Source organism: Microcebus murinus, chromosome 5, assembly GCF_040939455.1.
Source record: "Microcebus murinus isolate Inina chromosome 5, M.murinus_Inina_mat1.0, whole genome shotgun sequence".
NCBI classification, from domain to species: domain Eukaryota; kingdom Metazoa; phylum Chordata; class Mammalia; order Primates; family Cheirogaleidae; genus Microcebus; species Microcebus murinus.
Window position 1 is genome coordinate 51,115,196 of NC_134108.1, and position 27,886 is coordinate 51,143,081.

The following is a 27,886-nucleotide window of genomic DNA, read 5'->3' on the forward strand; positions in this document are numbered from 1 at the left end:
AGTCACAATAGGTGGTAGTCTTCATCATCTTCTCTGTTAGTAAGTTTTTAAAGAATGTATGAAGATAGTCGTGAATGTACTGAGTGTTGGAATCCTGCTTCAGTTCACCTTGGCTGTGTCTACATGACAACAAACCATTTGACAGGGAATAAAGTTGTGTCTAGTGTCATTAGCACTCATGTGCTCCTCCCCCTTTGGTGTTGGCCCCAAACCTTCCTTTCCTTTTAAGTCTGGGGGGAGGAGCAGCACATCAGCTGCAATCATCAGCCAACCTATGGGATCTACTTAGTGGTGAATGGATGGGCTGTCAGAAAGGTGAGGGTCGCTGGCCTGACTACACCACAGCGTGGCCACCTGGGTTCCTCTAGAGGTGGCCTCAGTTTCCACTGTTTCCCCCGCCCACTTTGCTTCTTGCCCACTTGAGAGGGGGTCTCCAGACTGCTGATGGCAGGCCGTTGCGCTGTCACCCTGCCCGGCTGTGTAGCTAGACGGTGTGGATACACTGAAGTGGGGGCGGGGGCCGGGGGCTGTCACTGCTACGTGGAAATACTTGCCTCTCGTAGATCCAGCCTTAATGCTTTTCTGACATCCTAGTAATAGCAGACCCTGCACAAAGTGGATATCAGAGTTAATACTGTGAGGAGACAAAATAATGAGAATAGTTTTACCAAAGATAATGAAATATCACATGTCTGCATTTTACCATTGATTTGAGTGCATCCTTAGAAAACTGAATGTAACAAAAACCCAGGACATTTTTGGAAATTGTATGCTCTCTAGCAACTTTGTGTGAATTTTTATACAAGCACTGTTTTATGAGTTATATAAAATGTTATAAAAATAGAAAAAATGTGGTCTCGTAACATCTTATTTTTTTAGGGCATTGATCTCTTAGAAAAGAATGTGTCTTGGTCTGTTTGTCTCTCTGTGCAGCCTCCTCATCCTGCTCCCAGGGGAGAGCATGATCGGTCTGGGGGTGTCAGCCTCTCGGGCTTCCACACTCTGGATGTCAGGGATACAGCTCACACACAGGCTTTCAGTTTGGCCACAGCTAAATGACTGAGAAGTCGCCAGATAAATCCTCCAAGTCTGCTTCTCCACAAACCACTTCCTGGCCATGCAGCGGAGGCTCATTGAGCCTTTTTTTACCTTTCCTGGTCAGGTGCCAGGCCAGCCCTGCAAAGCTAGCAGACCTCCATTTCACTCTAACCTCCCCCTCTCCCCCACTTTGGATCAAATGGGATTTAATTTCTCAAAACTAATGTATTATTAGCTGGTAATAAAAGGATGCGTGTTTTCCCTCACTTTCTCTTTTTATCTAACTACCAGTAATTAAATAATATTTCATAGTAAGAATAATGTCTCAAACTGCCAGAGAAACTTTTTTTTTGCTCAGGGATCCACAAGATACAAAGTAAATTGTGGCTCATGACTGGAACACTTTACCTAGGGTAAGTGTTTGCGTATTGCCGATTTGATAGCCCTAAAATCTGTGTGACTGACATGTCTATGCTATGAGCCTCATTGGCAGGTCAGCCCTGGTTGGGGGCTGGAGCCCCAAATACTAAATCCAGTTGAAGCAATAATTGAAGAAAGGCTAAATTCTTTAAGCCCCTTCTGGCTGTAGGTATCTTTGTTTTCTACCCAAAAAATTCACAGAGTATTTTAATACATGAGAATGTACTTGTAATATCTAGTTCTCAGACATAAGAACTGGACACCAAATTAATCATCATGATCATTGGAATGGTGAGAGGCAATGGCTCTTTAAGGGAGCTTCCAGATAAATCTAAAAATCCCTGGCGAGTCGTAGGGAAAGGAAGGAATGTTCATTGCTGCTGGTTGAAATGGCACCTAACATTCATTGAGTATAGACCATGTGCCAAGCATTCTGCCAGAAACTGTGCTTCCACGATGTCTTGTAATCCTTTCAAACGTCCTGTAATTTCCATAGTTATACTTTGTTAATAGGCAAGAAAGCTAAAGCCTTGGATGGTATATATGCTATCTGATTTAATTTTCATAAAAACTCAGCGTCCGGGGTGGTGGCTCACGCCTGTAATCCTAGCACTCTGGGAGGCCGAGCGGGCGGATTGCTCGAGGTCAGGAGTTTAAAACCAGTCTGAGCAAGAGTGAGACCCTGTCTCTACTATAAATAGAAAGAAATTAATTGGCCAACTAATATATATAGAAAAAATTAGCTGGGCATGGTGGCGCATGCCTGTAGTCCCAGCTACTCGGGAAGCTGAGGCAGGAGGATTGCTTGAGCCCAGGAGTTTGAGGTTGCTGTGAGCTAGGCTGATGCCATGGCACTCACTCTAGCCTGGGCAACAAAGTGAGACTGTCTCAAAAAAAAAAAAAAAAAACAACTCAGCGTAGTGATCATTGTTATCATCTCTGTTTTGTGTGAAGGATGCAGAGAGAAGTAGATTTCTTGTCCAGGTGAACCCAAGATGGTCTCTTTCCCCTGAAATTCAGATCCCCAAACAATTGCAAGTCAGTGGTGGCCTCTATCAATCACACCTCTAAGCCCCAGTTTGCATGAACTTAGGTACAGGTGTGCTGGTTTTATTTATTTATTTATTTTTTTGAAACAGAGTCTCACTTTGTTGCCCAGGCTAGAGTGAGTGCCGTCAGCCTGGCTCACAGCAACCTCAATCTCCGGGGCTCAGCGATCCTCCTGCCTCAGCCTCCCGAGTAGCTGGGACTGCTGGGACTACAGGCATGCGCCACCATGCCCCGCTAATTTTTTGTATATATATTTTTAGTTGGTCAATTAATTTATTTCTATTTTTGGTAGAGACGGGGGTCTCGCTCAGGCTGGTTTCGAACTCCTGACCTTGAGCAATCCGCCCGCCTCGGCCTCCGAAAGTGCTAGGATTACAGGCATGAGCCACCATGCCTGGCCAGGTGTGCTGGTTTTAGAATTAAACTAATTCCAAATAACTGTAGCAATTGTGGACAGACAAGTTCTGGTGATTGTGAGTAAATTTAAAATTGTGAAAGTAACTGGTATAGATCGGGTTCCCTAGGAGCAGGGTCCAAGACTGGGATTCTTAGGCAGGCAGTTGATTGAGGGCATGTCCTTAGGAGAAGGGGCCAGGGACAGGAGGATGGACCAGGGAAGGCGGAACTGACCGTGGTCTCTGCTGCAGTCTAGTCGCATTCTCAGCCACGAGGAAGCCCTGCGACGACGTGAATTGTGGCAGCATTAGAGCCAGCCGAGGCAAAGAGCCTGGTTGGTCATTGCTCAAGGTCTTCCCTGAGGAAGTGTGGCTTCCCTGGCAGGGTGGCTCCCTTTGGGAAGGGGCTGTGCTCCAGCAGGGGCCCCTGTGGCTGTTAGCAGCTGTGGGGCGCTGGTACAGGGGTCTGAGCGGAATTCCGGCAGCGTCCGCACTATAGCAGTAGGTCTCAAAGTTTATCTGCATCAGAATCACCAGGGCATGAGTTAAAGCAGATTGCTGCCACCCGCCCACTCCCAGAGGTCCAGGGTGGGGCCTAGGGATCAGCATTTCTAACAAGTTCTCAGGTGATGCTGATGGTCCTGGGACCACGTTTTTTCAAAAAAATTTTTTTGCATTTCAAAATATTAAGGGGGAACAAGTGTTTGTTATGTGGATATCTTGTATAATGCTTAAGTCAGGGCCTTAGGTGTGCCCATCACCAGAATAGTGTTCACTGTTCCTAATAATTTTTATCCCACTCGCATCGTTCCCACATGGGACCACACTTGAGAACCACTGCACTATAAGTAACTTCTCAAAACGTGCTGTGTGCATTATAGAAACTGAAGGGTTAGCATTCTCCTGGTTATTAGAAATACATCTGAGCTGAAATAAGTGGTTTCCTATTGTGTTCAACTAAAACTGCTTTTTAATTAAATCCTAGCTTAGGAAACTAAATCTTAGCTTTTAGGCCAGTGGGAAGTAGCAGAGGCAGGTTTACAAATGCTTCAGCATCAGGGATTCTGGGCGGTGGCCAAATATGATGGCATTTGACAGAGCATTTCTGCAGAGGGAGGGCTGTCTGTTGATTTCATTTTAAGGAGTAAGAATTCATTCGTTTTTCTAAATAGTCTTTGTATTCCTGATGGTGAGCTGTGTCCTAGACAGAGGCTGAGCTTTTAATGCCGTAACTCCCACTTCCAGGAGCCCCTGCAGTGTGATAGCTGTGGATTCAGAAGTGACTGTGGGTCCTTAAATTGCAGAGTTTCCTTATTAATAATAGCTCCCATTTTCAAGCACCTGTAATGAGTCAGGGATATACTAGCAACTTGACATTATTTCATTTAATCCTCACAGAAACCCATTTTACAGATGGGGAAAGCGATGCTGCCAGAGGTTAAGATCATATAGGTGGCAGAGTTGGGGGCTTTAACAATGGTTAGGCTGACTCCAAAGTTTGTACTCTTGGTTTCTGCAATGCCATGTGGGTCACTGTGCACAGCAAATCAATTTCTCACTCTGCCTACTGGTCCCGGTGATTTAACTTGGGGTTTTGCTGACGATCCATAGTATCTGGGCTTCGGGATCCACCCTAGTGAGAGCATTTGACTCAGGAAACTTTTCAATGCCACAGAAAATAGGGAATGTAGTAGGTAAGGGCGTGGTGGCTCAGGCCTGTAATCCTAGCACTCTGGGAGGCCGAGGCAGGCAGATCACTCAAGGTCAGGAGTTCGAAACCAGCCTGAGCAAGAGGAAGACCCCGTCTTCACTAAAAATACAAAGAAATTAATTGGTCAACTAAAAATATACAGAAAAAATTAGCCAGGCATGGTGGTGCATGCCTGTAGTCCCAGCTACTTGGGAGGCTAAGGCAGAAGGATTGCTTGAGCCCAGGAGTTTGAGGTTACTGTGAGCTAGGCTGATGCCACGGCACTCTAGCCCCGGCAACAGAGTGAGACTCTGTCTCAAAAAAAAAAAAAGAATTATCTATGTCTAAAGGAGGTTCGTTCATACATTTGGAAGGCCAGCTATCTGCTGGGCACTACTCCGTAATTCTAACACGTCCCAAACTCATTAGTTAGTAGTTAAGAAGCCCATTTGAGCTTGGTGAGAAGGTTCTGGTAGTAAACAGCACAAAACCTTACGTCTGTTGCCGGAAGCAGATTTTTAAGATGTCTGTGGGCATAACCAGACAGGGAACCTTGGCTCCTCCCCTCTGCAGACAGCTGAGGCATTGCAGATGGAATCAGGCTGTGCTCTGGCCTGAGGCTCACCTGCGGTGACTCTCCTGTTTCTCACAGACTACAACATAGTTCCTAAGCAAGCTGTGAGGGCTGATTGCAGAATGCAACAGCCCTGGTCTTTCTGGTGTTCGGTTTGTGCTATTTGTGACATGAGGTATTAGACTCTCAGGTATGCTCCTTGGTTTTGACGGGCTAAGACCTTAGCACAGGCACAGGCACAGCCCCATGCAGAAGAGGCATATACTTCTGCACGTGTAGTGCTCCAATGCGCCTGCCTTCTCTCAGGTAGTTGATACTGATTGCGACACTTGAATCCAAAGGCTTGGCCACTATCATTTCAGCCTCCTCTTTTGTTTTGTCTGTCTTAGAATCAAGAGATTAAGGGATTTCCCATACAATCTAAAGAAAATTCTGCACACATTCTGTGAAGTGTCTAATAGGGTTCTCTGAGTGAGGCTCCAGAAATGAGTATTAGCTGTCCTGACCTCTAGACAGAAACTGCCCATTTTAAACACCCGTTGTTCCACCCTGACTCCAGTCTTTAGGTCTTCACTTGTCTACCTTGGGGAAGGTCTCACCAACTTTAAGAATCTCAGGGAAGGTCCACTGGGTGCAGCTGGAATGTGCATTACAATGGAATCAGGAAGTGTATTGGGACCCATGTCCTCAGGACCATCTGCTTTTGATATATATACCAAATCTTGTAATTGATAATGACCCACAAAAAAACTCCAAAACAAAAAAGGGCCAGCAAGCATGTATTTGATAGGAACAGGCAGTCTCAGAAATCTTCCTTCAATTTCAGCACCCTTCAAGATATTCCAAGCAATAGATTGGGTGGTAGCAGCTACCAAAAGGCAGGAGTAGCAGGCTGTGGGGGCTTGTGTATTTAAGGAAGTTATAAGGAGTGCATGTTAAAAATAATCTCTCTAGGTGGCTCATGCCTGTAATCCTAGCACTCTGGGAGGCCGAGGCGGGCAGATTGAGCTCAGGAGTTCGAAACCAGCCTGAGCAAGAGCGAGACCCCGTCTCTACTATAAATACAAATAAATTAATTGGCCAATTAATATATACAAAATATTAGCCAGGCATGGTGGTGCATGCCTGTAGTCGCAACTACTCGGGAGGCTGAGACAGGAGGACTGCTTGAGCCCTGGAGTTTGAGGTTGCTGTGAGCTAGGCTGATGCCACAGCACTCACTCTAGCGTGGGCAACAAAGTGAGATTCTGTCTCAAAAATAAATAAATAAATAAATAAATATCTCTGGCTAGGTGCAGTGGCTCACGCCTGTAATCCTAGCACTCTGGGAGGCTGAGGCGGGAGGATCTCTTGAGCTCAGGAGCTCAAGACCAGCCTGAGCCTTGAGCAAGAGCAAGACCCTATCTCTACTAAAAATAGAAAAAACTAGCTGGGTGTGGTGGTAGGCGCCTGTAGTCCCAGCTATATGGGAGGTTGAGGCAGGAGGATCGCTTCAGTCCAGGAGTCTGAGGTTGCAGTGATGCCATTGCACTCGACCCAGGGCAACAGCATGAGATTCTGTCTCAAAAACAACAATAATAATAATAATCTCTCTATACCTGTATTACACTGGCAAACATTAGAAAGCTGGGTAGTGCAAGGGGCTAAGTGAGGCAATGGGTCTACAGGTGCTCTCGGGTGGTGCTGGTGGGAGGGCAGCTGGTGCAACCATCCTGGCGAGTAAGCAGCGCTGTGTTATTTGTGGTGAGGGGAGCTGGGTAGTCTGGGACATGTCACTGGGAAGTGGGTAGGCAAAAATGAGTAATACAATTTTGGTCTTTATCATGGAGCAGTGAGAAGCAATGGATCAGATGTACCTATAGTGCCATGATGGATCTTAAAAAACTATACTAAGTGAAAGAAGATACAAAGTGAAATATATAATAATACCATTTGTGAACTTTAAAATACACATACACAGAACAGCAAAACACATTTTACAAGAATGCACACAGACGAGGCAAAGTTGCTCGTGCCTATAATCCCAGCACTTTGGGAGGCCAAGGCAGGAGGATTGCTTGAAGCCAGGAATTTTTTGTTTTTGTTTTTTTTTTTTTTGAGATACAGTCTTGCTCTGTTGCCCGGGCTAGAGTGCCCATGGCGTCAGCCTAGCTCACAGCAACCTCAAACTCTTGTACTCAAACGATCCTCCTGCCTCAGCATCCCAAGTAGCTGGGTCTACAGGCATGAGCCACCATGCCTGGCTAATTTTTTTCTATATATTTTTAGTTGTCCAGCTACTTTCTTTCTATTTTTAGTACAGACGTGGTCTTGCTCTTGCTCAGGCTGGTCTCTAACTCCTGAGCTCAAATGATCTGCCCACCTCGGCCTCCCAGAGTGCTACAGGCATGAGCCACCTCACTCGGCCTTTTTTTTTTTTTTTTTGAGACAGGGTCTCACTGTGTCACCTAAGCTAGAGTGTAGTGGCATCATCATAACTCACTGCAACCTCAAACTCCTGGGCTCAAGTGTTCCTCCTGAGGTGGTAGGACTACAGGTGCCTGCCACAATACCTGGCTAATTTTTCTATTTTTTTTTGTAGAGATGAGGTCTTCCTATGTTGCTCAGGCTGGTCTTGAACTTCTAGCCTCAAGCAATCCTTTCCCCTTGGCCTCCCAAAGTGCTAGGATTACAGGCATGAGCCACTGTGTCCAGCAAAGGCCAGGAGTTTGTGACCAGCCGGGGCAACACAGTGAGACCCTGTCTCTGAAAAAAAAAATGCATATAAACAAAAAGATACACATTAAGTATGTTACAATCATTGGCAAAGTAGTAGTAGGAGGAGGATATGTAGAAATACATATCTACAAGAGAGAGGAAAAAAAAAAACTCCAAAGACTTTGGAGGGTGGACACTGGTGCCAGGGTGTTCTCCAATGGAAAAACTCCCAGGGGTAGTGTCCCCATTCCTCCCAGTGGTGTGCTGGTAAATGCTTAGCAACTTCTCCTATGAGAAAATATGATGTGTAGTGTTCGCTGATTTCCAAGGTAAAAATATTCCCTTTGCTGATTTCTTTCTTTCTTTTTTTTTTTTTTTGAGACAGAGTCTCACTTTGTTGCCCAGGCTAGAGTGAGTGCTGTGGCGTCAGCCTAGCTCACAGCAACCTCAAACTCCTGGGCTCAAGCAATCCTGCTGCCTCAGCCTCCAGAGTAGCTGGGACTACAGGCATGCACCACCATGCCCGGCTAATTTTTTCTATATATATTAGTTGGCCAATTAATTTCTTTCTATTTATAGTAGAGATGGGGTCTTCCTCTTGCTCAGGCTGGTTTCGAACTCCTGACCTTGAGCCATCGTCCCGTCTTGGCCTCCCAGAGTGCTAGGATTACAGGCGTGAGCCACCATGCCTGGCCCCCCCTTGCTGATTTCAAGCTACCCACACGACTCACTGAAAGCAGTTATGGAGATGCACACATTTGCTTTGGGTCTGCTCACCAGAATTCATCACTTTCTTCACTGCTCCCTTGAGATCTCTGGAAAGTTGTTGACTGGTAATCCTTTGACAGTAACTTTTTGAAAGCCAAAATACACATGACCAAGATAAGGCAGAATGTTAGTAGAGCATCCTTTCACTTGCCTGACACACACTGTACACCCTTCTAGAAGGTTCATGGAGCCCACCCCACTACCCCAACTGACATGTTTTCTTCAAGTTTCTTGAAAAATAGTAGTTATGATTCTCTCCTCAACGATTATTGCCCATATAAACCATGACTTAAAATTATTCCCCAAATGTTTATTTTTTCTCCCTAAAATGCCAAAAAGATAATCAAACTATTGCCTATCCATCTATGTGATTTTCTAAGAAAGCTAGTAAATGCTATTTGGCAGGGAAATGCAATTAGCATCATGTTTCCTAGAGGAGAGATATTTACTATTTCTTTTCAAAGGATTACCATTACTGGTAAAAGGGCTGGATAGGCCTCTTCCAAAAGTTATAACTTTAAATTGTTCATTCTTTTAAAATTGTAAACATACACTTGAAACATTTTCAGACTTCCTTGGGAAAGCAAGAACTATGTATTAAAAAAACAAACAAAACAAACCCCAATTCTTCCTTGTCATCCTATTAGAACAGGTTTTCTCAATCTATTGAGATTGAGAAAACACTAACACTATTGATATTTTGAGTCAGACAATTCTTTGTGGTGTGGGCCATCCTGTACATTGTAGGATGTTCAGCCTCATCCCTCTACACACTAGATTACCACAGCACCCCCTCAAGTCATGACAACCAAAAATATCTCCAGACACTGCCAGATGTCCTGGAGAGGAGGGGGGCAAAATCACCCCCTGTTGGGAACCACTGCATTAGGAATTTTTCCTTTAATCTTTTTTTTTTTTTTTTTTTTGAGACAATCTCACTTTGTTGCCCAGGCTAGAGTGAGTGCAGTGGCGTTAGCCTAGCTCACAGCAACCTTAAAATTCCTGGGCTCAAGCAATCCTGCTGCCTCAGCCTCCCGAGTAGCTGGGACTACAGGCATGCGCCACCATGCCCGGCTAATTTTTTCTATATATATTAGTTGGCCAATTAATTTCTTTCTATTTATAGTAGAGACGGGGTCTTGCTCTTGCTCAGCCTTTTCCTTTAATCTTTAATTATGTTACATTATGTTGATCACATCTTCACTGAGGCTAGGACCTTGCTAGGACCACGTTAAAAAACAGCTGTCATTTGGGCCAAGTAATGAGTAAGGTACAAGAGATTCATAAATCTTTATATATTGTTTATGTTTCTGCTGTTCCATAAATGTTCCAAGCATAGATGACTATGAGAGATCAGTTTTTGCCATGGGCTAAGACCAAATCAACATTCTCTGCCATCAGATGTCTTTTTCTTAGTCTGATTTTTAAAAAATGGAAGCTTGGAATGGGTCAAACCCTGCCAAGCAGCTAAGTTGAGGTACTGATAACAATAAAACTTCAAAAAGCCTTTCAAATGGCCCTTCCTGCTTTGTAGCTACTGTCAACTTGTCTCACCTCTTAGAACACACTTTAATGTTTTCTCCTTCAAGACACAAGGTAGAGGCCGGGCGCAGTGGCTCACGCCTGTAATCCTAGCACTCTGGGAGGCTGAGGCAGGCGGATGACTCAAGGTCAGGAGTTCGAAACCAACATGAGCAAGAGCAAGACCCCCATCTCTACTAAAAATAGAAAGAAATTGGCTCATGCCTGTAATCCTAGCACTCTGGGAGACTGAGGCGGGTGGATTGCTCGAGGTCAGGAGTTCAAAACTACCCTGAGCAAGAGTGAGACCCCCGTCTCTACTATAAATAGAAAGAAATTAATTGGCCAACATATATAGAAAAAATTAGCCGGGCATGGTGGCGCATGCCTGTAGTCCCAGCTACTTGGAGGCTGAGGCAGCAGGATTGCTTGAGCCCAGGAGTTTGAGGTTGCTGTGAGTTAGGCTGACGCCACGGCACTCAATCTAGCCTGGGCAACAAAGCGAGACTCTGTCTCAAAAAATAAATAAAAATAGAAAGAAATTAACTGGCCAACTAAAAATATGTAGAAAAAATTAGCTGGGCATGGTGGTGCATGCCTGTAGTCCTAGCTACTCCAGAGGCTGAGGCAGAAGGATTGCCTGAGCCCAGGAGTTTGAGGTTGCAGTGAGCTATGGTGACACCATGGCACTCTAGCCTGGGCAACAGAGTGACACTCTGTCTCAAAAACAAACAAACAAACAAACAAAGACACAAGGTAGAACAATTGGTATCCTGATCTGCATTTGGCCAGTGAGGAAACAGAGGCGCAGAGAGGTTAAGGTAAAACTATGACCAAAGTAACCCAACTTGCTAATGTGGCAGGATTGGGCCTGATAACCCAGGACTCCTGACATATCACTAGATCGTGCTGCCCTCACCAGTGACAGAGAGAGAGAGAGAAGAAATGGTGAGTGGAGGCAGGAGGGAGGAGAAAATGTATGGACATTTAATTTCCCAAATTTATGACTAACTCATACAGAAATTAAACATACTATTGTTACTGATGACTCAGTAGAGCCAAATTAACAAGTGGTAAAATAGACAAATTCCCTGTTACACTGTATGGTATATATTATTTCTTCCTGAGAGTCTAAGCTTTAAAATAAAAATCAGTTTTCCTAAGGCTTCTAAAAAATGAGCTGGTGAAAAGACTTTCAGGCTCATGGGCCCAAGTATCCCACTGCTTTGGTCTACAGAAGTTTCTCTTCATGTAAGTTAACGATTCTCAGGAATTCCTGGAGAGCAAATAAAAGAAATCAGAGACAGCCAGTCTTTTTGACATGACACAATCTAACAAGTCTCCTAGTGGAGCTGACCCTTCCAAGTGCTAGCAAATAGCTCCTGGGGACCTACAGACCAACTTATTTATGCACATGCCCTTTCTTAGATGATGTATATTATGTGTGTGCCCCAAACTAATTTAAGGCTTCAGTCCCTTTTATAACACTTTCTTGAGAATCAGAATAATCGGTTTATTTCTCATTGATAAAATCTGTATGTATTTTCCTAAATCAGGGGTCATCAACCTTTTTCTGTGAAGTATCAGATAGTAAATACTTCGGGCTTTGTGGGCCACAGAAAGTCTCTGTTGTATATTCTTTATTTCTTTTTTAAACAACCCTTTAAAAATGTAAAAACCATTCTTAGCTTGAGAGTCATACAAAACAAGCCTCTGGATGCCTTAGTTTATCGACCCAGCTGTTTGGAATTAGTTGGAACGACTTTACTCATCCAGACTTCTGAAGACAAACTGAAGGGAACTGAGGCCAAGTTGGTCTTTCAGAAGGGCAGTTGGGGGAAAGGGATGTCCCAGTGCTTCTCCCCTAACTGTCTGAAGGGTGGACCTTGACTTTGCTTGGTTTTCTCTTAACAAGCCTGAGCCCAGGGAAGCTGGCCTCCCAGGCCGGACAGGGAAAAAATTTAAACAAAAACACTAAGAAACAACAAGGCTGGTTTATTTTACAATGGATCCTGAGGTAGTTTATGTGGGAAACAGCAGGCAAGTCATTAAACCCTCTCTGGGCTTAGTTCAGCACACATCTCACTGGGCAAAAGGCCCTTACGCTGATGTCCTCATTGTGTCAAAAGGAGCACAAATCAAGCCCAGCGGGAAACCCAGGCCAAGTGAAGTGTCTCCAAGACATAGATCCCAATTTCCACAAAATGGCTCAGCAGATTCCACAAATGGTAAGAGAACTTTATTTTAATAAAATGTCCTCTTTTTAAGTTGCCCCCCTACCACCAGAAAGCAGCATTATCACTAAAAAGCAATCCAATTATTTAGACATACTCTTCTTAGGCAACTTTAAGTTCTTCCACCGTCGTAACACCACTCTGTATTTTTCACTTTGAGTCTTCTCTTCAGACACTTTTTTCAGGAGAATCCGCATCACTGTCTCTGCTTCTGCTTCTTTATTGTCTCCGATGAGAAGATCCAACGTATCTCCCACTTTCACCTGAAAGTTAAAAGCAAATGGAGACTTTATTACATTTTGGGAAGCCCAGGCCAATGCAAACACTCCTGCTTTGTGTTTCTACCAGGCAATCACCATCCAGAGGAGGGGCAGGTGGGACAAATCCTGACTTCTCTGTTAGTGCCACCTCTCTCCAGTGCCTCGGCATGGAAAGGCCTCACTGGGAGGCTCCTCAAACACAGGGGCTCAATACTGGCAGACTTCCTTCAGACCTAGACAACTAGCTGCCCATGGAGAGTTCTTGTGCGCAGTAGCTCCAATACTCACATCGATTAGGTGACTATAAGGATGTACGTGAATGGACACATTTAATATTTTGGTAACACTGGCAAAAGACAAAGGAGGTAGAGCACAATCTTTATGTGAGTACAGTAATCAAGAACTACATGCACTGGGAAGGCAATTTCCAATACACGCTTCTCCTTGATTTCGACCCAGATGAGCTACATAAACAGGGATAGGCAGTTTACTGGAAATTAGTCACTGTGAAACAACATCAGCTGTAGAAAATGGAAGAAACTCCTTTCCCAGTGTTGGCTGGCCCCAGTGATACCACACAACCAACGAGAGAGACAAGCCTCAACTCACAAAAAAGGGGAGAGTTGGATGCTGCCTCAGTGTGTTAAAAGGACTGAGGCACAGGGCCCCACATGGTGGCTCACGCCTATATCCTAGCACTCTGGGAGGCCTAGGTGGGCAGATTGCTAGAGGTCAGGAGTTCGAGACCAGCCTGAACAAGAGCGAGACCCCATCTCTACTAAAAATAGAAAGAAATTAATTGGCCAACTAAAAATATAGAAAAAATTAGCCAGGCATGGTGGCGCATGCCTGTAGTCCCAGCTACCTGGGAGGCTGAGGCAGCAGGATTGCTTAAGCCCAGGAGTTTGAGGTTGCTGTCAGCTAGGCTGACGCCACAGCACTCACTCTAGCCTGGGCAAGAAAGCAAGACTCTGTCTCAAAAAAAAAAAAAAAAAACATGGTGTCAAATGCAGACTTTTACCTTATTTTCCAATTAATTTTTCTCAGACATAACTTCAGACTGTCAAAACCTATGATAGGAGGCTGACGCCATGCCACGGCACTCACTCTAGCCTGGGAAACATTAAAAAAAAACCCTATGGTATCTCACAAGGCAAGCCCCTATCTGTTCTACCCACTCAAGACCTCTGCAGGCCCAGTACTCAGTCAACATGGGCATGCATACCTGCTTGCCACAGCACTGCACCAGTCAATCTGGGAAGCCCAGAGTAGGTGGATGGTAAGTTCCTGCAGGTGCATATTTTATTAACGACTACCCCCTCTGGACTGAGAAACAGAAAGGCCCACATCACACCTAGGCATCAAGACTGATTCTCCCCTTAGTGTGAAGGATGGGCTGACACAGGCATTATTTGGGGGGTTCCACTCTCCTATAGTTCTGCTGGGTTCAATTTTAAAAATGATCATCTCAGCCTGTGTCTGGACACTAAAAAAAAAAAATTCCAGAAATACAAGGCTTGGGAACTGTTTTACCTTTTTTGGCATAACTTTTATTATTTTAATTTTTATTTCATTAAAATTTTTTTTGAGATGGGGTCTCACTATGTTGCCCAGGCTGAAGGTACAGTGGCTATTCACAGGTGCAACCATAGTAAACTATAGCTTTGGGTTCATGCGATCCTCCTGCCTCAGCCTCCTGATTAGTAGCTAGGACTATAGTCATGCACCATTGCAATTAGCTAAAATTAACTTTAATAAGCAATATATCCTTTTGACACAAAACTTAGAAATACAAAAGGGTATACAAAGAAAAGGGCCGGGCGCAGTGGCTCATGCCTATAATCCTAGCACTCTGGGAGGCTGAGGCGGGTGAATTGCTCGAGGTCAGGAGTTCGAAACCAGCCTAAGCAAGAGCGAGACCCCGTCTCTACTAGAAATAGAAAGAAATTAATTGGCCAACTAATATATATAGAAAAAAAAATTAGCTGGGCATGGTGACGCATGCCTGTAGTCCCAGCTACTCGGGAGGCTGAGGCAGCAGGATTGCTTGAGCCCAGGAGTTTGAGGTTGCTGTGAGCTAGGCTGATGCCACTGCACTGACTCTAGCCTGGGCATCAAAGCGAGACTCTGTCTCAAAAAACAAAAAACAAAAATACAAACAAAAGGCAACCCTTCTTGTGTATCCTTTCCTAGATCTACTGTGCATGGTATCTGCCCCTTAAAAGAAGAGCAGAAGTGCAGTGGCTCACACCTATAATCCTAGCACTCTGGGAGGTCAAGGCCAGAGGGTCACGCCTACTAAAAAAAAAAAAAATATATATATATATAGATAGAAATTAGCCAGGCAATTAAAAATAGAAAAAAATCAGCTGGCCGTCATGGTGCATGACTGTAGTCCCAGCTACTTGGGAGGCTGAGGCAGGAGGATCACTTGAGCCCAGGAGTCTGAGGTTGCTGTGAGCTAGGCTGATGCCACGACACTCTAGCCCGGACAACAGAGCAAGACTCTGTCTCAAAAAATAAATAAAGAGAAGGCTAGTGTGTGGCTCAAAAGCAAATTCTTTTGGAGCTTCTTTCTAGGGCAGAGAATAGGGAAGGGGTATTTTTCTGTTTCCCAGCTGATCCCAGGCACAGATGAGTTTAGGGAGGATTCAATCCCTATACTTGGGCTCCACATACCCACTGTTTAAGTCAGCAGTTACCCAGCACCTACCACACTTTGGGCCCCACCTGGTTTGCAGCCCACAGAAAAGCTTTGCTCAGCTGCAGGCAGCCAGGCACAGACTCCACAGGGCAGGCCCAGGAGGGAGAGGCATTCTTTATTCCCCTCCAAGGCCCTGTCCTTCAACAGACACAAAGCAAAACTGCCTGGGATTAGGGACTGTTCCCAATATCTACATTTCAAATCTCCAGTTAGCCACAGTTTCTATGGCTACCAAGCCTCCTAGTAACAAGGCAGCCAAGTGTTAATATGGCCCCTTCCTTTGCTGACCCTCAGGAGAAATCTGGAAGGCTGGCAACAACAGAACACCCAAGACGGAACGAAGCAGCAGCAATTAGGCTGTAGTTAACAGTATCTCAAAGCAAGGGGGGGAAGAAATAGACCTGCGGGGTTTATAAATCGGCCCCAGCAGAGACAAGTGTTCAGGGAGCAGTCATTCCTTACTCCAAGAACAGATCCTGGTCTGTGGAATGATGTGGCTGAGGAGGGCAGACTAGAGGCAGAAAAAAGCAGTTAAGGGAGAAGCACCTATGTGGAGCACCTGACTTTGAGCAGCTCACTCACTGAGCAATGGCTCACAGCTGCGTTTGAACCTCCTCACTCAACAGCTGTCAAAGGGATCACCTGGGCCTTGTGACTTGAATGAAAGATGATGAAATAAAAACCTCCAAAAGTGTGTCTCGCTTCTCTGGAACACTAGTTTCCTGGACACTAAGAGTTAGATTATGTCTTCTAATACCTTATATGTCTTTCAAACTTTTTAAGGGTCTTTGTGTTATACCTCTTTTTATTGTGTTTTGTTAACTTTTACTATCAGTTATTTCCAATTATGAAAATGATACATATTCATGGTAAGAAATCAGAAAATAGAAAAGCACGAAGAAAATTAATATAACCCATAATGCCCCACTCAAAGATAAATATTAATAGTAATATTTTTAATTCCAAATGTATGCATATATGTATTTTTTACCAAAAAAAAAAGTATTTATACAGACACACCCCCCTATATGTTTTTTGTGGGGCTTTTTGAGACAAAGTCTCACTCTGTTGCCCAGGCTAGAGTGCCATGGTGTCAGCCTAGCTCACAGCAACCTCAAACTCCTGGGCTCGAGTGATCCTTCTACCTCAGCCTCCCAAGTAACTGGGACTACAGGTATGTGCCACCATGCCTGGCTAATTTTTTCTATATATTTTTAGTTGGCCAATTAATTTCTTTCTATTTCTAGTAGAGATGGGGTCTCACTCTTGCTAAGGCTGGTTTCGAACTCCTGACCTTGAGCGATCCTCCTGCCTCAGCCTCCCAGAGAGCTACGATTACAGGTGTGAGCCAGCGTGCCTGGCCTATATATGTTTTTGAGACAGAGTCTAGCTTTGTCACCCAAGCTAGAGTGGCACGATCATAGCTCACAGCAGCCCTGGACTCCTGGGCTCAAGCAATCCTCCCACCTCAGCCTCCCAAGTAGCTAGGATGGCAGGTACATGTCACCACACCTAGCTAATTTTTAAAATTTTTTTGTAGAAATAAGGTTTATGTTGCCCAGGCTGGTCTTGAACTCCTGGCCTCAAGTGATCCTCCTGCCCTGGCCTCCCAAAGTGCTGGGATTACAGACGTGAGTCACTGTGTCTGGACAAAGATATATTTTTAACAAAATTCTTATATATGACTTATTGTTATAAAAGTGGATCCCGGAAATACATTTTCTTGTAACTGACTTCTTTTACTCAACAATATTGATTATGGGATTGTCAGAAAATACATAACTTTCTTTTTGATAGTTGCCCTGCACACAGAGCACTGCATCTTCCAAGTGCTCAGTTAGTCCTCCTGAGCTGAATAAAATTACACATCTGCTCAGATAATACCAGGTGCTCAAAGACCACCTCTACATGGATCAAATGTTTCTTTGTAATCTTTTTTTTTTTTTGAGAGGGGGTCTTGCTCTGTCACCCAGGCTAGAGTACAATAGCGTAATTCACTATTGTATAGTGAACTCACTGCAGCCTCGAACTCCAGAGCTCAAGCAATCCTCCTGTCTCAGCCTCCCAAAGTACTGGGATTACAGGCATGCGCCACCACACCCAGCTTTGTAATCTGCTTATCCTGATTCCATGGGGGCTAACATTAATGACATTAATTAATGGATTTTTGTCAGTCCCGATAGTGGTTTATCCTAAAATTTTAAAGAAAAGAGGGAAACTTCATCACAAGGTCATTAAGATTGCAAAAGTGCAAGGGGCCTATGTGACTAAAGCCTATTGTTGATTCCCACCAGGTTGACCAGGACCACAGAGGACCTCAGAGAAGGTAAGCAGTGTGAGGGGAAATTTGGGGCAGCATTTTAAATGAGTACTGTTAGAGCAACAGATAAAAATATTTGGCTCTCATTATAGATTTAATATCTTACCGTTCTGCTTTTCTTCCATAATTTTTCCCCATTCAGCCTCAATTCACCTTTGTAGAATGCATCTTCCACTTTGCTATTAAAAAAAAGGGCAAAGTGCTTTAAAACACAGAAATATATTAAAGCCGATTACAACTGACCCTTGAACGATGTGGGTTGAACCGTACAGGTCCACTCATATGTGGATTTTTTTCCTCCTCTGACACCCTCAGACATGAAGACCAACCCCTCCTCAGCCTACTCAAAATGAAAACGAGGAGGATGAAGACCTCCATGATGATCCACTTCCACTTAAAAGTAAATGTTTTCTCTTCCTTATGATTTTTAACATTCTTTTCTCTAGCTTACTTTATAGTAAGAAAATATATTACACATAAAAATATGTGTCAATTGACTGTTTATTATCAGTAAGGCTTGTGGTCCACAGTAGTTAAGTTCTGAGGGAGTCAAAAGTTATGCATGGCTTTTTTGACTGTATGGGGGGAAGGGGTGGTACTCTTAATCCCCATGTTGTTCAAGGGTCAACTATATACAAGTTTGAGAAAAACATTTGCTATTAATGCTTATTTTGACAGTGACTCTCCACAAAGTCTCCATTTTGGGCACCAGGACAGTGAAAGTCAATTGCCCCAGCAGGTATCTAAAACAGGGAGAACAAAGGACACTTCTGAATAGATGCTGAACTGCTGCCAAGATTTGCTAGCACCACTGGGCAAGTTAGTTTAGATGGGGCTTTAAGGGGGTCTGGCATGTACATTAAGTCCCACTCAGCACAGGGGCTGGGTGCTCCACCTGATTCCCAGCGCAGAAACTGCATGGCCAGGCTGTGGTGACTCATGACTGCCAAAGTGAGTGGGCATTCCCTTCCCCTCAGATACCTGCTCTGTGCTCTAAGAGAAGAACCAGGCAACACACACATGGCAAGGCCCATTAAGAAACCCTCTGCCAGTCTGTACTAAGGTTGGAGAAATTTCAATCTGACAGTTGCTGATCTCTCTGAGTTTAAGTCACTGGGCAACTAGATGGGTGGGAGGGGGAGGATACAGACAAAAATCAGTGCCCTTCCCTTTTGATGATCTCTGACTCTAGGTGAGTATCATTTAGGGTTCAGCTTAATAATAGTAGCAGCAGCTGCTACTCTTCAGACAGGAGAGATCCTCTTATGAGTTTATGAGATTTTAGAGAACATTCACCAAATCCTGATGCCAAAAGCGGGGGGTCTATGACTCAAAGTCCTTATGGATCTCTTAAACTTCACAGATTAAAAAATTTGTTTTGGTTGTAAAGATACAAATCACACAAGGAAATCTCTGCACTTATTCATACCACAATTCTTACTTTGTATGCAGTATGTACATACCAATTGCTTAAAGGAATGAACAATGAAGGTCACTATTCTTATATAATTAGTCTACCAGAGAGAGAATGAGAACATTAAAGAAATCTTAAAAGTTACACTTAATACCTCTATTATATATGAACACACAGTATTGTCTTCATAATAGCCAATATATGTAGTACCTACAATGTGCCACACACTGTTTAAAGTGCTTTAGATCGATATATACTCATTTAATCCTAGAATCCACCCTCAAAAATAGGTTATTATCCTCATTTTACAGATGAGGAAACAGACACAGAGTTTAAGTGACTTGCCCAAAGACACACCCAGAACCAGGAATGAAACCCCAGTACTATGGCTCCAAAGCCTGCATTCTTAACCACCACCTCATATTCCTTCTGTTAATTCTAAGAGGTACTTTCTCACATTGTAGCATTTGTGAAATTCGGGTGCATTTTATGCTTGCAATATACATCTAATATGGTGAGTCCTTTTCTCCCCAAGAAGCTGTTATTAAATCAGTGGCTCATCTTATAGTCAACTGTGTCTTAGGTTCAAGGAAATAATATGATACATAGGATTTGCAGGCAGTCACCTGACTCCTTTGGAAATCAGTTTTCTCATCTATAAAAATGAAATAATTGAAACAGGTTACCTATAAGGTCTTTTCATCTCTAGTTATTCTTCACCACAATGTGGGCAGAGTGATTTGTTAATGCTGCATTAAAATAACAATACTACAAGTGAATTTATTATATAATAAAATGCATATCGTACTCACTTTCTCCCAACATCTAGGCCCGTCTTCAGGATGACATCATACCGAAAAGATGGCACTACTTTTTCCAAGTCTTTATAGTCTTTGACCACACTAGGGTCATCCTCAAGCTCCTCTTCCATCTCACTCATTTCGTTGTCATCCTCCTCTGCGTCAGAGTCCTCTTCATCTTCTACTTTTTGTGGAGACTTTTTAGTGGATTTTTTAGAGCTTATATTACCTTTGAGTCTTATGGAAAATGGAAAAACATATTCTGGAGATATTAAAAGCCCTGGCAGTCTCAGTGAAAAAATATTATGGAAAAATGTTTTATAATTTGATGCATTTAACTCAGTACTTGAAAAATACAAGTATTGATTCCAGGAAGTACAGAGTTTATGTGAAGAAGGTGTCCGTCGGAGCACACCCCAGAGTCCAATCCAGGCTTCTGGCTTTCTTAAAATACCATCAAGCAATCTGACATTAGTGATAGCCATGGTGCATATAACCTGAAACAGATAATAAATCAGTTTTATCTCACAAGTGCAGTATGGCATTCTTACAACATAAACCATACACACCATGAACATTTTATATCTAGTACTGTACTTATGCTCCCCTACAAAAAGCCATATGGGTCTGCAGGTACCAAGGGCCATACACTATGGCATGGTGAGTCTTCTAGCTGCAATTAACATGCTTATTGGCTCACTAGGGTTGTTGTCGTGAGGGTCCAGTGAGATACTAATATGTGTGAAGGCACTGGTTTTACTTTTTTCCTTCCTCTCAATAGCTTTGGGTATTGATTGCTACTGAAAAATATCACTAGTTCTCACTGACTTGTTAAAAAAGAAAAAAAAAGAAAACATCTGGAGAGAAGACTGTAAGACTGTTTATTAACCTAAATTACATCCTTACAACACTGACTTTGCCAAGGAAGGACACCAGATCATGACTTCATAAAACCCAGAGTGAGGGCTAGGCGCGGTGGCTCATGCCTGTAATCCTAGCATTCTGGGAGGCCATGGCAGGCAGATTGCTCCAAGTCAGGAGTTCGAAACCAGCCTGAGCAAGAGCGAGACCCCATTTCTACTATAAATAGAAAGAAATTAATTGGCCAACTAATATATATAGAAAAAATTAGCCAGGCATGGTGGTGCATGCCTGTAGTCCCAGCTACTCGGGAGGCTGAGGCAGAAGGATTGCTTGAGCCCAGGAGATTGAGGTTGCTGTGTGTGAGGCTGATGCCACGGCACTCACTCTAGCCTGGGCAACAAAGCAAGACTCTGTCTCAAAACAAAAACAAACAAACAAAAAAGCCCAGAGTGAATCTCCAAACTTTATTTCAACTTCCAACCACAGCAAATCAGAGTTAAGAATGAGCAAATTGGACCAGATCTGCATTTTACCTCCTTTTATATCTCTTTCCCACTGTTCAATTGAGTTATTGGCTAGCAGAGCAGTGGCCTTGAGACCCTGGAGATAAACTAGGTAATTATTTTTTGAGGCACTGAGGTGCTAACATGCCAGGGAGCAATCAATTCTTATAGTTACCTCAAATGCAGCAGAAACCATCTTATTATGATGGTGGTAGACTTCCTCAAGTATAATATGGTTTTAGAAACCAGGATTTGGTAATAAGAAAAGGGTTTCCATATAGTCAGTATCTTCCTACCTTGAGTCAGCAAATGACTTTCCTTTCTGTCAAGGTTATACCTTAACACTGATTTCTTTGAAGATGATTCTCATGATTTTTTCTTCCTACTTTCCATTAATCACAAAGCAGACAACAGCAGTTATCTGTATGGCACACTCAAAAACACAGACCTATTTCTAACTTACATTTTAGGCTTTATATTCCTGGCATGAATGAACAGACAACAAAAGCTCAACTCTTATTACTTCACCACTGTTGGGACTCCAGTCTAAATCTTAACAGAGAAATAAGGCAGATTCAATTTAAGGACTGTTTTTCAACTATAAAATCCACAGAGTACTCTAAAATAATTTCTAGAATCTACTTGAAGTATCCTCAAGATAAATGTTGCCAAAAACTACTTTTACACATATTCTAATTTAATAGAGAATGAATACTTATTAATACAAAGAAACTTAAATTTTACACACTCAGGAATAAAGGAAGAAAACAGCATATTTCAACAGTTCCCAGATTTTGTATTTCATTGATCACCACAATAAAAAAAAAATATTTTAAAGGAACCTCATGGTGGACTTAAAAAAAAAATTTCAATGACCAAAGAGGACATAATCTCAGAATTAAACTTCTTTAAATTGAATAAATTTAGCATTATAAGCCAACTGTTGTTTTCTTTTTCCCACTAAGGATCTGGGAAAACTTTACCAGATTGGTACAGGCCTGTGGCCCAGTGCTGGGAACCAGTAGACTATCTGAATATCAGGGGCATTAAAAATATATTTATATTAGATGCTCCCCAAAAAGTCACAACTAAGCATATTTTCACTGGAGAGAATTTGAAAAAATATTTGAAAAATTCAAACCACCCATAACTCGCTCTACTATAACCACTGTCAATATTTTGGCATAGATCCTTCACAGTGTAAAATTTTAAGAAGAATAATTCACTCACAAGCAGAGCCTCTCATACCTTCCCACACACACAAAACATACAGGAAGGTTAGCCATAAGTGGTCAGAGCTCTCTATCGACAGCTTTAGAAGTCTGTGTTGGCCCTAAATTCTAGATTCATTATTAAAATTTTTACTTTTTAAAAACTAGAACTGAAGAATATAGAAAATATTACAGTGTATCACTTAGAGCAAGAGTAAATACTGCTTCATGAAACTTTTGTTACAATTAAGCATACACACTGGCTCACCATGTAAAATGTGTTTACTGTGGATAACTGCAGAAAAGTTTGAAAACACTGGTCCAGGTGATCCTAGCAAGTTAGTTTTGCTATTAGCTATGATGCCAAAGGACATATGTAGGCCTCAGAGCTTAGGATCTGGCTGCATGTTCCACCCAATTAACAATACTCCCTCCCAGAGCCACATGTGTCCGGAGAGATGAAATGGCAGCCTCTCAGGGATGACTCTGTGCAGGTCCCTCGTTCTGCGGATAAGTGCAAATGAGATTTGGGGCAACTTCAGAAACTGCTAAGTCACAGAGCTACAAAATGACAGAGCTGGGATTCCAATGTCAAGTTTTCTCAAGGATTATAGTTTTTAGGGTCAGGCACTGCTCTACACATATTAACTCATTTACTCCTTCTAACAAGCCCATCTTAGTTACAGGGGCACACAGTTACTAACTGCACTTGAACCCAGAGGCACCCTAACTCCAAAGCTGAGGGTTGCCAGTCAGTCTCTTGACTCTAAGTTCAGTGCTCTGCCATACCATTACATTTATTTTCTCATTTTTTCTTGACCAAAAGCTAACTTTCACCTACCGCAATACCAAAAATAATAGAATTTCAGGGGTAGGAGTGGCAAGAACTGTCACAGAAGAAATCCTAAGAGACACCCTGGGGGAGGGAGGGAAGTGCCTATAGCTAGGGGTGGGAAGTCCTGTCTCTATATTAGTCCCTGGGTGTCCACATTCCCCATCCAAAGTCCTAGTTTTATACCACACCAATGTTTCCTTTGAGGAATGCCTGGATATGATGTTGCTCTCTGCAACATAGATATAACTCAGCAATAGTTATGTTTACCCACATTAGAAAACCTTTACTAGCAAAAATAGCTATTTAAAATCATATTCACATGTAAATACAACAAACATACCAAAATGTCAAGCCAAGTATTACCTTTGTGTTTATTAGCTACCTCTCTTTGTCTTCCCTTTCTAGCTGGCAAACACTGGCAAATGCTGGAAGTTTACATAAAATTTGTAAAAAACATAAAACTGAGAAAACACTAACCTAATTTTTGCTGGACATGAAGACCATTTGTAGATGTTAGCAGTGGACCCTCAGGGCCACAAAGGAGGCATTTGAGAACCTAGGTTCTGCCCCAGAACTTTGAAACTGGTTATAGGAGTGCCCCCCAACTTGAGAGTGGGGGTACCTGAGGAGGAAGCTAACTCTTCACTTGAAGCAGTGCTGTTGAATACTGAGTTCCTTACAGTTTGTTTATTTGTGTGTGTGTGTGGGGGGGATGATTCTACTATTGAAACAGTTTCTGTCCTCTTGGCATGACCCCCCCTTCTTCCAGACTCCACACAAGCCCCACTCTCCTCCTCCACCAACCCATGCATCACATGCCCTCTCCCAGACTCTGGTCACACCAAAGCTGTCTTTTGTGACTTTCTAATTAATTCAGGTGGACTGTTCTCATCTCCCAAACCTTAAGGGTAGTAGTGACAGGGCATAGATTATGCCCTATTCTTCACTCTCACCCCCAATCTGCTCAGCACATACAAAACCAGCAAATAGCTGCAGATTCATTTTCTAGACATGAAATGAGCATTCTACCCAATTACTACATCCACCTGCACTCATTTGCCTACATATGTCAAGTGCCTGGCTAGGCGCAGGTATAAAACACACAGCCGTATACTAAAGAAACTGCCATCTAACCAGAACGTGGGAAACTTGCTGTCAGAAAACACAAGTGAAAGCAGGTTCACAGACTTGGACCCTAGACAAGCTGAAGCCCAGAGCATGGATGCCTCTGGAGAGTCCTGATAACGAAGGTGACCTGAAACTGACCTATGTATGGGGAAACAGCAAGTTACAACAGTGATTTTTTTTTTTTTTTTTTTGCTTTCTAATGGACTATTCCATTAGCTGTTGGAATAAACATCCACTGTTATTTTTCTCTCATTCAAAAGCAAGCGAATAAATAATCCTCTTAACTCTACTACCTCCCAGGTACTACCTCTTTTCTTGCTCCTCTTTACAAAACTTCTCAAAAGTGTTGTCTATACTCTCAATTTCTCTCCTTTGATTTTCTAAATCCAAAAGATCATTTGTTAGTACTCATCTTATTTAATGTCTCAGCAGCACTTGAGAAAACTGATCACTCCCCTCCTTTTCACTCAGCTTCCAGGACACCTTACTCTTGGTTTTCTTCCTACCTCTCCCATGCTATGACTTCTCAAGACTTCTCTGCTGCTTCCTTCTCTTCTTCCCTGACATCTTAATGCTGGAGGGCCCACAGACTCAGTCTTTGATCCTCGTCTCTTCTACATTCGCTTCATCCAGCTCAGCTCCTAAGTGCACTAGTTTTGACAAATTCATTATCAAGACACCAGACATTTCCATGGCTTCAAATTGTACTTATAGGCCAACTCTGATTTATATCCCCATTCCAGAACCTTCTCCCAAATTCCAGACTTGTGAAGAAAAGAGTTAACAAAGCAGGCCTGAGATTGCCATCCTTAGGAAAGCTTGCTTGCAAGGTTGGCCCTTGCTTGGTGTCTGGGAAATTGGACTTACTCCATTTCGCACCATTCCCAGAGCTGATAGGAGTGGCTTGCTATCCTAAAACTGTTTGTACAAACAATGTGCTTTTATGCTGAATATCTCCTTGCTTTCTAGGAGTCTGAAATTTTGTTAAGTTCTAGGCAGAGGGTGTCTACATGATTAGCCTCCAATAAAAGCCTGGGGCACTTAGTGTCTAATGAGCTTTCCTAATAGACATCTCACATGTCTTGTCACAATTTGTTGCTGGAGAAATTAAGCATTATGTGACTCCACTGGGAGAGGAATCTTAAAAGACTGTGCCTGGTTTCCTCCAGACTTTGTCCCATGCACCTTTTCCCTTTGGTTGTTTTGCTCTGTATCCTTTTGCTGTAATAAATCACAGCCATGAGTATGATTATATGTTGAGTTCTGTCTGTGAGTTCTCTTAGTCAACAAACCTGGGGACACCCAACATCCAACTACCCATTTGACATCTCCATGTGGGTGCATAATAGGCACCTCAAACTTAATTGGCCCAAAAGCAAACTCCTGATACAGCTCCAACCCCAAACCTGCTCTACCTGCAGCCTTCCACATCTCAGTTAATGGTAGCCCCATCTTTCTAATTGCTGAGAACAAAAGCTCATCATTCTTGATCCTATCCTGCATATCCATATCTGTCAGAAAATCATGTTGGCTGTATTTTCAAAACATGTCCAGAGTCTCGCCACTTCCACTGCTACCACAGATTCAGGCCACCATCATCTATAACAAGGGTTGCCACAAAGGCTGTTACACTGTTCTCCACAGAGCAACAAGAGTGAATATTTTAAAAAGTAATTTACATGTTGTCACTCCTTTGCTCTAAACCCTACAAAAGCACTCAGAGAAAAGCAAAGTCCCTACCATGGTCCACAGACACTACATGATTTGGCTTCCCCATTTCATCTCCAAAATCATCCTTGCTCACTCAGCTCCAGCCACACTGGCTTCCTTTGTGCTCCTCTCACACAGGCACATTTCTGGGTAGGGACCTTTGTTCCAGCTGTGCCTGGAATAACACTCTTACCCCAGAAATCCACTTGGGGAACTCTGTATTTCCTTCGAGTCTTAAATCAAACATCACCTCAATGAGGCCTACCCATTCCAACTCTATTTATTAACTCCATCTTGTCCTCTAAATCCCCCTTACCCTGCTTTACTTTCTTTTCCCCATAGCATTTACTACCTGCTATCATATTACACAATTTACTGGGTGTTTTGTTTGCCTGTTTCCCCCACTAGATTACAAATTCCCTAAGAGTAGGAATCTTCATATTTTCTTCCTCTGTGAACTCCCAGTGCCCAGAGTAGTGTCTAGCACATGTTAAGTGATTAAAAACTTGTGGGCTGGGTGCGGTGGCTCACGGCTGTAATCCTAGCACTGGGAGGCCGGGGTGGGAGGATTGTTCGAAGTCAGGAGTTCAAAACCAGCCTGAGTAAGAGCAAGACCTGGTCTCTAATAAAAATAGAAAGAAATTAGCTGGACAACTAAAAATATATAGAAAAAATTAGTAGGGCATAGTGGCGCATGCCTGTAGTTCCAGCTACTCGGGAGGCTGAGGCAGGAGGATCGCTTGAACCCAGGAGTTGGAGGTTGCTGTGAGCGAGGCTGACACTCTAGCCTGGGCAACAGAGTGAGACTCTGTCTCAAAAAAAACCACAACAACTTGTGGCATGAAAGTAGCTCAGGACTGATGCACGAGAATGAACCACGAAACAGACAAAACTGGACTGATGGGCAAGGAGCTAGATCTCCAAGGCTCTTGTACATCCAAGTGTGGACCTGACCCAGACAGCACCGGAGCTATCAAAAGACCTTAAGTTCGGAAGTGGTAAGAGTGCAATTTGAAAGATGTCTGTGGCAGTAGTAAGACTATGCCTAGGGGGCTGATCACGACCAGCAGCCCACAGGAGGCCTTGGATGATTATCTTCAGGAGAGGCACAAAATAACGGAAGACTGTCAGAAAAGCCATGTCTGGGATACAGAGACAAGGCTGTCCTTGACCTGCTTGACGCTGGGAACCGCTTCCCGTTCCTGAGCCTGTCCACTGCTCCGTAAGATGCAGAACTTGGTCTAAACGCTTTGCGGCCTATTGCTGCCAAATCCCCCTTCCTTCTGCAGACCCCAGAGGCTGGCGGCCCGAGGCAGGGTCGGGTTCCCCTCGCTCCCTCCCCACCCTGGCGGGCCGCGCACCTTCCCGGCTCCCCAAGGTCAAAGGAAACCGGACAGCTACATCTCAGTGTTCCCAGCCTGCGTCGGGAGCCAGCAGAAGCGACTGGGCCCAGGGACAGCCAGCCTTACCCCACCCACTCCCCACAGCCCCTGCGGGGGCGTCCCAAGGCTGGCGGGGCTCGGCAGGACCACGGGGACTCACGCGGAGACCGGGCAGGGGAGTGGGCGGGCGGAGGGGCTCCCGCTCCAGTTCCACAGGAGCGCGGGACGAGGCAGCAGAGGGGCGAGGGCCCAGGCGCGTCGCGGCGCGCCGGCAGGGGCGCACTCACCTGGACCACAGGGTCTCTCGTGGCTCCCCGCGGCCGCGCCGTCTACAGGCCTCTGGTCGCCCCGCCCCCGGCCCCGCCCCT

The 27,886-nt window shown here is 43.8% G+C and overlaps 1 protein-coding gene across 4 annotated transcripts; it reads right to left on the minus strand.

Moving 5' to 3' along the window:
• Positions 1-8: 8 nt before the first annotated feature.
• Positions 9-27,886, minus strand: MTRES1 (mitochondrial transcription rescue factor 1). Of its 4 annotated transcripts, none has more exons than XM_076003084.1 (6): positions 27,806-27,886; positions 19,898-20,382; positions 17,778-17,850; positions 12,485-12,650; positions 8,642-8,715; positions 9-606 (listed from the first exon to the last, which is right to left on the minus strand). In XM_076003084.1, exons 2-5 carry the CDS (start codon positions 20,368-20,370, stop codon positions 8,660-8,662), a joined length of 768 nt encoding a protein of 255 aa, XP_075859199.1. In that variant the 5' UTR covers positions 20,371-20,382; positions 27,806-27,886; the 3' UTR covers positions 9-606; positions 8,642-8,659. The 4 variants fall into 4 exon arrangements, with proteins under 4 accessions (XP_075859199.1, XP_075859200.1, XP_075859201.1 ...); XM_076003085.1 differs by lacking the exon at positions 27,806-27,886 and adding an exon at positions 27,679-27,784; XM_076003086.1 differs by lacking the exon at positions 8,642-8,715.